The 14,051-nt window shown below is 46.9% G+C and overlaps 1 protein-coding gene across 3 annotated transcripts in view; it reads right to left on the bottom strand.

Moving 5' to 3' along the window:
- Positions 1–14,051, bottom strand: part of NOS1 (nitric oxide synthase 1) — a 185,288-nt gene that overhangs the window by 33,053 nt on the left and 138,184 nt on the right. For all 3 annotated transcript variants that reach the window (XM_063144250.1, XM_063144248.1, XM_063144249.1), the window contains exons 6-13: positions 13,595–13,740; positions 12,063–12,225; positions 8,964–9,055; positions 7,651–7,792; positions 6,732–6,871; positions 4,707–4,881; positions 2,716–2,817; positions 292–486 (exon numbers count right to left, since the gene is read on the bottom strand). In XM_063144250.1, the coding sequence (XP_063000320.1) occupies positions 292–486; positions 2,716–2,817; positions 4,707–4,881; positions 6,732–6,871; positions 7,651–7,792; positions 8,964–9,055; positions 12,063–12,225; positions 13,595–13,740 (1,155 nt within the window). The remainder of the gene's footprint in view (positions 1–291; positions 487–2,715; positions 2,818–4,706; positions 4,882–6,731; positions 6,872–7,650; positions 7,793–8,963; positions 9,056–12,062; positions 12,226–13,594; positions 13,741–14,051) is intronic.

The following is a 14,051-nucleotide window of genomic DNA, read 5'->3' as shown; positions in this document are numbered from 1 at the left end:
CAAGAGCTGATGGGAGACAGAAACCCAAAACACCTGGAGGCTACAAGATAGTGGAAATCTGGTGTAGGAAATGCAAATCGGGCTTGGGGTACAACCTACACCTACCAAGAGGTTCCCAGCATTAAACAACGCAGATCTGCAGGGAATATAGGCAGGGCTTGCCTTAAGAAGGCCACCATCACCATGGGTGAGCCACAGGGGCTCCATCCATGCTAGGTGGTCGTCTTCGTTCTGTGGTCCCCACCTATATTCCTCAGGCTGAACCTGAGCTGCAGTGGAAGCGACCGGCACCTGGTACTCAAAGGAAGGTGTGAGCCTGTAGTTGAGCATTTCCTGGTGGAAGACGGGGGTGATGCTTCCAGACATCGGCGGGACGATCCAGACCCAATCGGCAGGGCAACCCCCCCGGCAGCGGTACTCGTTCTCCATGTGTTTGATGAAGGACTCTGTGGCCGAGTGATGGTCCACGATGGTCACCTTGTCACTCTGTAGAGGAGAGAGAAGCATGGGTTCGTATTTGGCCCTCTAGGGGTCCTAAAAGGTTCTGCCCCCTCCCCTCCCCTGCCCCACCTTCTAGAATTTGTAAGTCTGAAGTGTTTAGAATGTCTTGGGAGTGGGAGGAGTGATATATAAGGGAATGACTGAGGAGATTGTGAACTCTCTCTGTGTTAGCTCTGTACGTTAGCTCCTGGTGTGTAGAGTACCTGGGTTCTGGAGAATTTGAGGTTCAGTGTAGAGAGTGGTGTCTTTTGAGAGTGGTGTGCAGATAGTCCGTTGGAGTGTATTAATCAATACTGATAATAAAGAAAGTTCAAGAGTGAATGTGTGAGAGAAAGGAAAGCGTGTATGAGAAGAGTGGAAAGATTGGATGAGAGGTTTTAAAAAGGTTTTTTTTAAAACTCTTTTATTATGAAACAAAGCTTGTGAACTTTTAAAATAAAATGTTAATCAGTTTCTTTTAACTACCACAAAAAATCCCATGTGTCTGGCAATTATCATCTGCAGTTATTTACATTTAACACCCACTCTGACAATAATTCACCTCAGTACATATAATTCATAGTGCTTTAATTTATTACTAAAATCCTTCCAATTTAACCCCTTTCTCCACATAGTTTGGAGAAAGGCGGTGGTTGTCCCTCGCCTCAGGCTCCTATTTCAGTATGGCAGTCAGAACTCTAAAGGAGCTATCCAAGGTGCTGAACCCATAGAGTTCTGGCTGAAAGACATTTGGCTGCTTGAGGTCAATGAGGTCATCACATGGGAAGCTCGAGATGGATCCACACAGTCCTACGGCCCAACTGGAGTCCACCCAGAGAAGAGCCTTCAGTGTGGTGGCTCCCTTTTTGTACAATTCCCTGCCTCTGGTGGTCAGCCAAGCACTAGTGTAGGCTGGTGGCTCCAATTCCAGTGGGGCTCTAAATCCATTCTGGGTTTCGGTCAGAACCAGCAAGAAGTCTGATGGAGCTATCCAACATGCTGAACTTATTTTGGGATCAGTTTCAGCACCTTGGATAGCTCCTTTGGTGTTCTGGCTGGTTTTGATTGAAGCTCAGAATGGATTCACAGCCCCACCGAAATCAGAGCCACCAGCCCCCACTGGCAGGGTCCACGATTGTGTTGTTTTCGGTGCCTGCTGAAAAGATCTATTTCAAGTAGCCTTCCTTGACTGACCAGTCATGCTTTTTTTTTAATTGGCATTCTATTTTATTTTTATTTATTTAATACGGTTTCAAATTTTTAAAATCTTTTATTGATCATTGCTCCGGAATCTGTTTAGATGTGGATCGGTATATAAATGTTGTAAATAAAATAAATACAAATTTCTAGGATGTTGCTGTAAGCTTCTGTAAGCATGCCTTTACCTTTGCAAAATAGCATAAAAATAAACTGCTGACACTATTACCATCTATGATGCAGGTGAATGTAAGTCCACTAAAATTACCTAAATCAGTGGTTCCCAAACTTTCTCAGGTCACCGCCCCCTTGGTTCCACAAACTCATGCCCAGCGCCCCCTACCCTACACTATAAAAATCATTATTCAGAATAGCGGTTTTCAATGACCCACTAAGGAAGATAATAACAATAAAATTCAAAACAGTAACAATTAATTGAATATTTATTCAAAATCCAATTGCATTTTTTTAGTTTATTCAATTAAACATAATTGATGAACTTGATCCAGTGATATCATCTTTTCAAAGTCTGTTAGTCATTTAGCAAGAATATTAGATATCACATTTAGTAACTAGGGTAGAGGACCTCACTATTCTGTAAATTCCTAATGTGATGGATGGGCTTGATGAAGTGATACCAGTTTCCCAATGTCTGGTTTAAAGTCACTTAACCTGAGTCTTAAATCACCATATTTAGTAATCTGGAGTCGATTTCTTTGCTTGGAGAGAAGTAGGCAGACCACACCAAAACCACATTCCACCAAATATGATGTTGGAAACGCAACCAGGGGCTTCTGAACCACTCTCCATAGTGCAGGATAGCGATCAGAAATGTCCTTCTGTCACCAAAACTCCTGGTATGGAAAAGACCACCTCGAGAGTCCCCCTGTAACCCCCTTCTCCCTAACCCCCCCGTGCAATCCTACCACCCCCAAGGGGGCGGTACCGCCCACTTTGGGAACCACTGACCTAAATGCACCAATGTTGTCCAAATACGAACGAACAGACATTGCTTGCTACAGAACGGTTTCTTGGTACCTGGAAGCTGTACAGGACAGCAATGTTGATCTCCACCAGTGCCTGGTCCTTCCAGAGCGAGGAGGTCTTTCGCATGTCCAGGTTCATCTTCTTGGCAACTTCCTGGAGGTCAGTAAATAACCATGAAGGTCAGTAAATCACCAGGCATGAAATGAATCTCCAGCCGAATTCAGAATGGGATGAATAGCCTGGATTGGAAACCAAGGCCTTTGCATGCCAGTATCTTGGAAAACTCAAAGATCAATATACAAATTTTGAGAACACCAATGCAATTTAAATTGCCACGGTTATGCGATGTAACTCTGCTTTTCATGGATTGTCAGGCTTATTTCATTCCATGATGTGCTCATTGATGAAATTGTGTGGGGTTTTTTTTTAAAACCCCCCACAGAATTTCATTTTAGCTGCGCTAATGTGCAGTCTCACAAATCCACATTAGCACTAATGCAATGATGCGCATTCACACTAATGTGAATTAGCACAACACCCCCTGCCGAAGTGAAAACCTGGTCCGCAAATCAGCAGAACCCACATGACTTGGAAAAAGCCATCCAGTGTGGAATTCGCAAGTCAAATTCTTAGAAATCCAAACTCATTTGGATCAGTTGTAGCATCAGTTGTAGCTCCGAAGCATCACCCACAATGGCAGTGTGGTATAGTGGCTAGAGTGTTGGACTGGGAGTCGGGAGATCCGGGTTCTAGTCCCCACTTGGCCGTGGAAACCCACTGGGTGACTTTGGGCCAGTCACAGACTCTCAGCCTAACCCACCTCACAGGGTTGTTGTTGTGAGGATGAAATGGAGAGGATTATTACGTAAGCCGCCTTCCGTTCCTTGGAGGAAAAAAGGCGGGATATAAATGCAGAGACAGCCTGCATATAAGCCTCTGTTATATAAATAACAGATATATAAATAACAGAGATATTATATAATATATCTATCTATCTATCTATCTATCTATCTATCTATCTATCTATCTATCTATCTAATATATATATTAGAGATATTATATAAATAACAGAGATAGCCTAGCTACAGTTATCCATACTCTGATAACCTCTCGTTTGGATTACTGCAATGCATTATACGTGGGGCTGCCTTTGAAAATGGTCCGGAAGCTTCAGCTGGTACAAAACAGGGCAGCCCGTTTACTAACAGGGACTGGCTGGAGAGATCACATTACGCCAGTCCTTTTCCAGCTTCACTGGCTGCCAGTCCAGGTCCGGGCCCGATTCAAAGTGCTGGTATTAACATTTAAAGCCCTAAACGGTTTGGGGCCAGGTTATTTGAAGGAACGCCTCCTCCCATATGTAGTTGCCCAGACCTTAAGATCATCTACAGGGGCCCTTCTCCGTGAGCCCCTGCCAAAGGAAGTGAGGCAGGTGGCTACTAGGAGGAGGGCTTTCTCCGCTGTGGCACCCTGGTTGTGGAATGAGCTCCCCAGAGAGGTCCGCCTGATGCCTACACTGTTCTGCTTTCGTCGCCAGCTGAAGACCTTTTTATTCTCTCAGTATTTTAACACTTAATTTTAACTTCAATTTAAATTTTACTGTTCTAACTCTGTATTTTAATCTTATATCAACTTTGCTGCGTGGTTTTATCCTGGTTGTGCTTTTTATACTGTATTTTGTAATTGTGCTTTTAACCTGTTGGTTGTTTTATTGTGGTTTTAATTCTTGTGAACCGCCCAGAGAGCTTCGGCTATTGGGCGGTATAAAAATGTAATAAATAAATAAATAATAAAATAAAATAAAAGATAGGTTTAAAGCTACAACATAGAGAGTGATGAACAAGGGAGTCCTGAATGGAATTTCACCTGTCATGAGCCTTCTATACGCTCTTAGTCAGTCCATTCTCACGCACCCTTTCTCCCCCTTCTGCAAAATGGGTGAAATAGGACTGACCTACCTTACAGGGCTGTTGTAAAGATGACAACAATATAAACGTATGTGAAGTGGTTTGAACAGTCAAAACCAGCACGCGGGTTACTACCTCCAGGATGTTGTAGCGAGAGTTGTCGCAGTAGTCACGGACGCCAATCTCGGTCCCCATGTACCAGCCGCTGAAGGGACAAGCCGAGAACTCCAAGCCTCCGACTTCAAGGAGCATGTTCGAAACTGCCGGCAACCCGTACCACTGCAGCTCCAGTTCTTTAAACCAGGCAAACCTGCAAAGGATAGGAAGAGCCAAGACAATCTGAACTTTTGCTTTTAAACCTATCTACTGCTTTTAGTTCGGTAATGATTTCATACATTTTTTAGCGGTGTGTATTGATTGTTTTACGTCGCTCTGATTTTATCTGTACGCCGCCCCGAGATCCTAGCGACAAAGGTTTTAATAAATAAAAATAGGAGAGCTGTATCCTTGCAGTGGAAAGAAATGTCTGAGTGTGGATCTCCCTGGAGGCCATCTAGTCTGACCCCTCCCCCTGCTGTATTGACGTTGGATTGGCAAGCTAAATACCCATTCCAGAGCTACCAGCAGGACACAGCTCATGTAGCACAGCCCCTGGTCCTTTCACGCTTTGGCTCCTGGGATGTAGATACCAGCTGTCAAAGGGTCTCAAGAGGAGGGGTGCAGAACCCTTTTTCAGCCTGATGGGGAAGCTCTCGGGGGCCACTTTCCAGCATTGGGAGGGGCAAAAGGCGAAGGGGCGGGGCCAGACAAACCTGCATACTTTAGCTTGAAGTTCTTACAGCCTTAGGAGTGGGACCTTTGAGAATTGGGGGAAAGACTGCACGAAAGCACCAAGGATTGGTGGCTAGGCAAAAGAGGGTGGGGATGGGGGAAGGGGGCGTGGCCACTGGGGGAACCCTGGAGGGCCGGATCGGGATCCTTGGGACCACAATACCTGATGGAACGCCTCTCCCGACGTGAATATACCCGGTCACTATGTTCAACATCTAAGGTCCTCCTCCGGGTGCCTACTCCCAGAGAGGCTCGGAGTGTGGCAACGAGGGATAGGGCCTTTTCGGTGGTGGCCCCCAGACTATGGAGTGATCTCCCTGACGAGGCTCGCCTGGCACCAACGCTGTCATCTTTCCGGCGCCAGGTTAAGACTTTCCTCTTTGCCCAGGCATATGGCGGCACATCTTAATCACCCACATGTTTAGTTTTTTAACGGTTTTTAATGCTTTATGTGTGTATGTTCTGTGTTTTAGAGTTTTAAATTTTGTATACTTGTTTTTACCTCAATTTTAGAATTTCTGTAAACCGCCCAGAGAGCCCTGGCTATGGGAGTGGTATATAAGTGTAATAAATAAATAAATAAATAAATAAATCCTCAGGTTGGCCAGATATGGCCCCTGCACCTGGGTCCTGCACCTCTGCTTTCTGGAGTCGCTGTTTAACAACACAACGACACGCACAAAGACGGCACAAAAGCTGGGATACCACCAAACGGTCATGCTTGGGGGACAGGAGTGTGCCCTTCCAGGGAACTCTAGGAGGGCTGGATGTGTGGCCCCGGGGCCTGTGTTCTGCACCCCTGGTCTAAATCATCCACAAGGATCCTGTTCATATAGTGCATCACTTCCGTTTTTAAAAGCAGCGGCAGGGGAAACCGGCATTGGCGAGGGTTTGACAACTCACAAAGAGAGAAAGGTTTTCTACACATGCCCAGAGGCACTCACGACGACTTCTCACACCAAGGCTGGCCGATGAGCTAGCAGCTTCCGCCAAAGCCCTTCTCAGGCATGGAGAGGCCGCCATGCCTGTATCAGCTGTTTTGTGGAGCAACTTCAACTGATTGATAGCCCAGGGTTGCAGGAAGAGCCTCTTTTTCACCCCCACCACTGCTACCTGATCCATTGAACTAGAGATCCTGGGGAATGAACCTCCGATTGTCTGCTCCCAAAACATGTGCTCTGCGATTAAGCTATGGCATCTCCCCATGCACATGCAATGAGGTAGTGTGCGTGCAGCACAAGCCCTACCCGGGGTGCGCCATGGTCATCGCTCACTCTGAAAAGGCTGAGGGCACCTTCACACTCCAATAAGGCTGATCTTTGGACTTACTTGGGGTGCCGGATGGGAACTTCCAGCACCAGCTCGGGTGGGATTTCAAAAAGCTCGGGGTCGTTGCCGTTGGCTTGGAGGAGGAGTGGCAGGACGTCGAAGCGGCCCCTGGGCGGTTTCCACCCTTGCTGTGCGCAGATCTACATCCAAAAGAGAGAGCACAGCCCAGTGACTGTCCATGTGACAGAAAAGCACCATTTTTGGTAGAAAGATGGGGCACAAATCGAATGAATGACACAGACTGATTGGAGTCCACCAGGGGAAGAGCCTTCAGTGTGGTGGCCCCCCTCCTATGGAATTCCCTGCCTCTGGAAGTTAGACAGGCACCAACTTTATATTCCTCCCAGCGCCTCCTGAAAACGTTGTTGTTCCAGGAAGCCTTCCCTTAATGACCAGATACGAAACGCAAATAACAAGCAGTGAAGTTGAAAATAGTTGTTCTAAGGTCATTTCAGATATTATTCCTTTCATTCTAGACATTTCAATGTTGTTCTGATTCCAAAATTTTGCAGATATTTCCGGTTAAACTGAGAAGTTGGGATTTTGGCAGCCGTGTTGACTTTTTACAGTTCCCACTTTCTCAGCATCGAAGGGTCACCGTATGTTGGTTTGAATACACCAAACGGTGTGTCATTTAACGCTCTACAACCAACACAGCCGAACTCAGAACAAATTTTGTCCAGAGTTTCTGCAGTTGCTCCGAATAAACTTCAGTGGGCCGCCATTTTGTAATCTTTCAACTGAGGCTTCTGAAAAGCTTTGGAAGAAGTGCCAGGCCTGACGTTGGCTTGCCCTCGAAATGTCATCAAAAACCGGTCATACAATTATGTGGCGTGAGCTATCTGACTAACAAGGGGCACATTTTCGCAATGGCTTAAAGAACAGAGGAGAGAGGAGTCCCTCGTTTTCATGCACTGACCTCCGTAAGTTCGATGTTGGCCGGGTCTCCCAGGATGGTGCCGTCCGGCTGCTTGTAGCCAGCGTACCGGATGAGCTGGGAATTCCAGACCCGGAAGTCATGTTTGCCATCTGTCCTCTGGGGGAATATGGTGATGGCGGACCTAAAAAAGAAGAAGGCTGATGTTGGTGATGTCCCCAGGGAGAGGTTTCATCTCTCTAATGAATGTAATATGCCAAGGGTTTAAGATGGCTTCTCTGTCAAAGAGTGGCCACATGGGGCTATATGCCAGATTTGCATTCCTTTATGGTGGACATCATGTCCTAGCAGACAAAGGGAAAAACTTTCGACCAATAGAGCATCCAATGTAACCTATGACTCGTTGAGATTGTGCACCTTAACTTGAAAATTGAATGTAACTTAACTTGCTAATCCAGAACTGACCAATAGAAGGGTTAGAAAGAGATTAACACCCTCTTGTAGTCAGGGCCTATGTATACTGTGAGATTCCTTTGTTCTGGGTGCCTCCATCTTGTGGAACCGGAGAGCACCCCCATACTGCAGTATCGGAAGTAAATGGATTAAGTGTATTCTCCAGCCTCGTGTGTTTGATTGGCTATTAACGCGCTGGGGAAGCGGGCCTTTAAATCCCTGGTTAAGGGACAACATCGGCACTTCACGGAGACAGCGAGGAGGGGAAAATGTCACCTTGGCGCTCCTAGGTAGCTTTTGGCAGCGCCCTGCCCGGAGCCACCAATTTTGAAATGTGGACTCTACAGAGATTTGGGGAGCCCTGTTCTCTAAGCTACTCAGGCAATGTATGTTACAGATCTGGTGCTTTACCAAAGCCAAGATTATGCTCCCTTTATACAAATCGATGGTGCAATCGGAACAGCTCTGGTTGCCGCGCCTAAGAAAGGACATTGTCGGGTTGGAAAAATGGAAGAAAAGGGCCGCTAAAATGATCAAGGGGCTGGAGAAACTTCGCCCGTGAGGGAAACTTACAAAATCTGGGATTGTTTAGCCTGGGGAAAAAGGTGAGTAAGGTTAGAGGTGTACAAATGATAGAGGTGTACAAAATAATGCCTGGTGTGGAGCTGGTATTCCGTGGCCATCGGATAGGGCCCTCCAGTTGCAACTCTGCTTTCTCCTCTCTCTGAGGCAATATGGTGTCAGGAAGCGTCACCACGCTATGTGACTGCAGCAGTGCAGTTAAGGTTGGACTTCTGGGCCCCCAAATCACAAGCCACCATTGGCCACGATTCTCTGTAGGCACAAAGTAGCACCCCTGTATTGAACACTGAGACACAGACGAGCATACATATACCATGTACCTGAGGTTCCCTTTGTTAGTGGCATATTTTATGTGGTTGCAAATATAGTTGAACATCCCGTGGGCGGTGGTGCAGTCCCGAGCATCAAACACCTGAAAAAATTTGAAAGGCAGTGGCATCAGGAGGAGGGCTACAGGTTCGGGGTTATGGGGAACAAGTCCTATGGTGAACTGGTGAAAGTACCTGGTCTGTTTCACCTGGAGAAGAGAGGGGGACATGATAGCATCCTTCAAATACGTGACGGGCTGCCACGTGTCCAATGCTGCCTCAGAGGATATAATGGGCTTAAGTTACCGGGGTTGGTTGGTTTTGGTTGTACTTTAGAAGAAACATCTCAAGCAACTCAACAATGAAATTGATTACTTGGAAGCTGGGGGGGTCCCTCATTGGGAGGTCTTCAAGTACAGGTTGGACAGCCATTTGTTGTAGACTCTCTAACTCTGGATTTCCTGCTGGGGGCTTAAATGGATGACTAACAACTCCCCCTTCCCCTTTTCTAAGGGAATAATCGTCCCTCCGTTTCCTCTTAGGTTAAGGTGAAATAATTTATTTCCTTAAAATATTTTTATTCTGCACCTCAGCCAAAAGAAAGTCCCAGAGCAGCTTTCAAACAATAAATTAAATAAGCCAGCCCCACCTGTGGGCTTAGAGATGGCACACAAGGAAAAAGACACAGCACAGAAAAAGGACACGGCACACAAGGAAAAAGCAATGGGGAGGGAAGAGGAAAGAATGAAGTAAACAGGATCTTGAATAGGGCGCCACTGTGGGCTGCGTATAGTCAAGTTAGAGGGAGGCAGATGTAACATTCTAAGAGCAAAGACAGATATGCTTCTGGTAAAAGTATAATCTGTGTTAGTAAGTGTGAACACATGGTCAGTGCCCTGAAAATAAAGGCTTCAGGATGTGGGACTGGGGTTCAGGGCTCACTCCAGCTTTGAGGAGGCCTTTGGGAGAGGAATCTCTGGTCGGCCTCTGAATACACCCCTGTATGACGGCAGTGCCGTTCAAATGAGCTACTGTTCTAAATGTCCCACAATGCCCTGTTGAGCCCCTGTCAGTCTGAGGGCCAAACTCCATTGCATTCCAGGAGTGGTGGAGCCAAAGGCAGAAAGACAGGACCAAAAATACTCCCAATATCAGCTCATTTTAGTTTAAAGGTAAAGTAACTGAGCTTTAGGAGAGACATGTCCACTTTTTAGAATGGGAGGAAAAAGGCAGAAAAGCTGGAGAAGCACAGGACAATGGTTGAGGGAAGGGGCCTGGCAAAAACCTCAGAGGGCCAGATAAGGACCCCAGGCAGGCCAGTTTTGGCCCACGGGCCTACGTTCTGCAGCCCTGTCCTAAAGTGTCCAGCTGCCTGGGCCCAACAGCACCTCCACCTCTCCAAGGCTCAGGCTTACTGGGCAGCAGTGGCGGCCATTTTAGACTGCCCACAATGCTCTAGAGAAACAATACACCAGGGCATTGTGGGTAGGGATGGGAGAGCAGGTGGCTACTAGGAGGAGGGCTTTCTCCGCTGTGGAACAAGCTCCCCAGAGAGGTCCGCCTGGCGCCTACACTGTACTCCTTTCATCGCCAGTTGAAGACCTTTTTATTCTCTTAGTATTTTAACACTTAATTTTAACTTAAATTTAAATTTCACTGTTCTAACTCTGTATTTTAATCTTATATCATTTTTTTGCTGCGTGGTTTTTATCCTGGTGGTGCTTTTTATACTGTATTTTGTATTTGTGTTTTTAACCTGTTGGTTGTTTTATTATGGTTTTAATTTTTGTGAACCGCCCAGAGAGCTTCGGCTATTGGGCGGTATAAAAATGTAGGAAGGAAAGGAAAGGAACCTCTCGTGCCAGCATTGAGTCATTACTGACTCTTGGAGGGACGTCAGCTTTCGCGGACGTTTTCTTGGCAGGCCTTATAGCGGGGTGGTTTGCCGTTGCCTTCCCCGGCCGTTATTACCTTTCCCCCAGCTATCTGGGTACTCATTTTACCAACCTCGGGAGGATGGAAGGCTGAGTCGACCTGAGCCGGCTGCCTGAAACCAGCTTCCGCTGGGATCGAACTCAGGCCGTGGGGAGAGTTTCAGCTGCAGAAACTGCTGCTTTACCGCTCTGCGCCACACAAGGCTCTTACATAAAAATGTAATAAATAAATAAATAAATAAATAAATAAATAAGAGCCAGTAATTGCATAGCTTCTCCCAAAGTCATGTCAAAGCTCAGTTTTGGCTCGCTCCCATTTTTGATCTTTTTCAGCACATTTGAACGGGAAAAGCGCGCCTTTCGAATGGGAACGGTGCATTCCGAATGGGAAAAGTGTGCATATTTTTTTCAAAAGCGGGCACTTTCCCTACATTAAAAAAAAGTGCATTTCAAAGTGCACATTTCTTTAAAAAAATAAACAGAACACCACGCATTTTTAAACGTGTTTGCCAATTTGGGAATTTGAGAGCATTTCTCCCAAGTAAAGGTGCTCCCGCTCATGTTCATATTTGGGACTGTGAACAGGACACGATTGCATGATTTGCGAACAGAAACAAAGTTTTCATAGCTCCCTAATTTTGGATAATTATCATGGCAGGTGATTTGCAGCTGCCCATCACACGCTATGGAACGGCTGCCTGCTACGGCCGTTAGTAAGCACACGAGGGTGGAGACTATTATCTACTGAGGGGGGGGGCAACAGAGGGTCCTTTGTTGCCCCCCCCTTGCATATCGGGAGCTGGCCCTGCAAAGAAGCCCTGAAGGAACCTTACAATACGAGTTAAGAGCTAACGATTACGGCTTTGTATGCACAATCTCCGAAAGTGTTTAACTAAAGATTAACATTTGTACAGAAAGCACGGTTTCAAGAACAACCCTCCTCCCACCTCTGCATTTTATGAAAAGAAAACTTATAGGACGTGTTCCTTGCAAAATCCGGAACTTTTGAAACCCTCCGGTTTTAATCCTGCGTCCTCAAACCCTCCAGGGCAAACTTCCATCTGAATCGGCAGCCTCCCTATGGCCTTGTAGCTCTGAGCCATCGGAAAGAATCTTTTCCAGGGGTGTCTCTCCCACAGGCTCCCTGCAGGGGTGCCCTGGGCAGCTGATGCCTCACCTGTAGCTTGGACCACTGAATCCTGCCCACGCAGCGGGCGGCGTTGCGCCAGGCGTGCTTGGCACCGTAGATCAGCTCCGTATCGCGCAGCTGGTAGGTGTCTGTCGCCTCGATCTCCTTGGTCACCTCTTCCAGCCGCTCTGTGTGTGCCTTGGAGCCAAACCTGCCAGAGTGGAGAAAGGAGTATGCAGCTGTCATCACCATCACGTGGGGCAAAGCTGTGTCGTGTTACACGCAAGTATACCGACGCACGCATGGACATGCATGGACATAGACACTGCAACGGTCACGAACGGATGAGGGACAGCGGTGCCAAACTTGGCTGTTTTAAAATCTCTTCACTGGCTGCCAATTAGTTTCCGGGCGAAGTATAAAGTGTTGGTTACCACCTTTAAAGCCCTGCATGGTTTGGGTCCAGCCTACCTGCGATATCGCCCTCTCCCGTACAATCCGCCCCGCACACTCAGGTCCTCTGGGAAGAATTTACTCCAGCCAACAAAAACAAGGCTGACAACTATTACCCAGAGGACCTTTTCTTCTGCCGCTCACAGTTTGTGGAATGGCTTGCCGGGAGAGATTCGACAACTTAACAGTCTTCCGGAATTTAAGAAAGCCATGAAGACTGGTCTCTTCCGGCGTGCCTACCCAGTCGAATTTGAAGATGCCTTTTAATAATGTGCTGCTTTTAATAATGTATTAGTTTTAAATTTTTTAATTAGTTACATGTATTTTGTGGTGTTTGTATTTGTGTTGTACCCCGCCTCGATCCAGAGGGAGAGGCGGGTAACAAATAAATTTATTATTATTATTATTATTATTATTATTATTATTATTATTATTATTATTATTATTCGGAATAACTGGCAACACATGTTGCCTGCTCTAGTACAGAACCTCAAGTCCAGGGGTCCCAATCCGGCCCTCAGGAAGTCCCTGGAAGGCAACCCGCCTTCACGTTTGGTGGTTCCCCAGCCTTTGTAAAGTCCCCACCCCCCATTTTAAGAAGTTGAAATGCCACTCCGAAGTGATTGGCAGCGAGAGATTTAAGATAAAATAGACTGACATTTTGGTTGTTTAAGCCCTGCCCCTTTTTACCTTTGGTCCCTCCCATTTGTCTGTGGCCACACCCCCTTTTGCCATTGGCTCCACCCAGCACTGGAATGCAGCACCCTGAGAGTTTCTTCGTAATGACAATCGACTCTCAGGCCAGTAGAGGCTGGTGGCTCTAATGTCAGTGGGGCAGTGCATCCGCTCTGGGTTTCAGTCAGAACTCGAAAGGAGCTATCCAAGGTGTGAAGCACCTTGAATAGCTCCTTTCGAGTTCTGACTGAAACCCAGAGCAGATTTATTGCCCCACTGATACTGGAACACCAGCCTCACCTGCCTTGTGCTGAAAGAGGACCTTTTTACCACCCCCTGCTGCAGTTATATTAAAGCCAGTTCCGCTGGCAAGAATCTAGACCATTCCTGGGGCAAAACTGTCTAAGCCCTGCCAACTGCAGAGGCCCAGCCATTTCATGCACAAGACTTGCCTCTTGATGGAGGAATAGTACTGATCAATGAATTCTTTCGCCAGCGGGAGCAGCTGCTCCTTCGTCCGGACTTCCTCTGGCTTTCGGACATGCTGGGAAGGCATCATGATGGAGCCCATGCAGACCTGCTCGCTGCAGGGTGTCACCTGAAAGACACGTCAGAAGAGCACTTGGTACATAGCCTCATTACCTGCTGGGCGGATCTGCAGAGAAAGACTATGCCATGGTAAACGGGAAGAGATTCAATGCGCCATGTCCTATCTCCCAGACTCTGGTTCAATATCCTGGTTAGGCAGTAGAGACCGTAGAGCTGTTACTGTAGTTTATTAAACTGCCGTTTGCCATTACATCTACACTGGGAAGCCAGGTGTCATGGTTCCTTCCATGACCTGGACTCCCTGAACAACTCTTTAAGAATCTGTGGGCTTTGCTAGACCTACCTGTTAATCCAGTGGGG

This window comes from Elgaria multicarinata, chromosome 18 (genome assembly GCF_023053635.1).
Source record: "Elgaria multicarinata webbii isolate HBS135686 ecotype San Diego chromosome 18, rElgMul1.1.pri, whole genome shotgun sequence".
Lineage (NCBI taxonomy): Eukaryota > Metazoa > Chordata > Lepidosauria > Squamata > Anguidae > Elgaria > Elgaria multicarinata.
The sequence above is the reverse complement of the archived record's forward strand: the minus strand, read 5'-3'. Positions and strand labels throughout refer to the sequence as shown.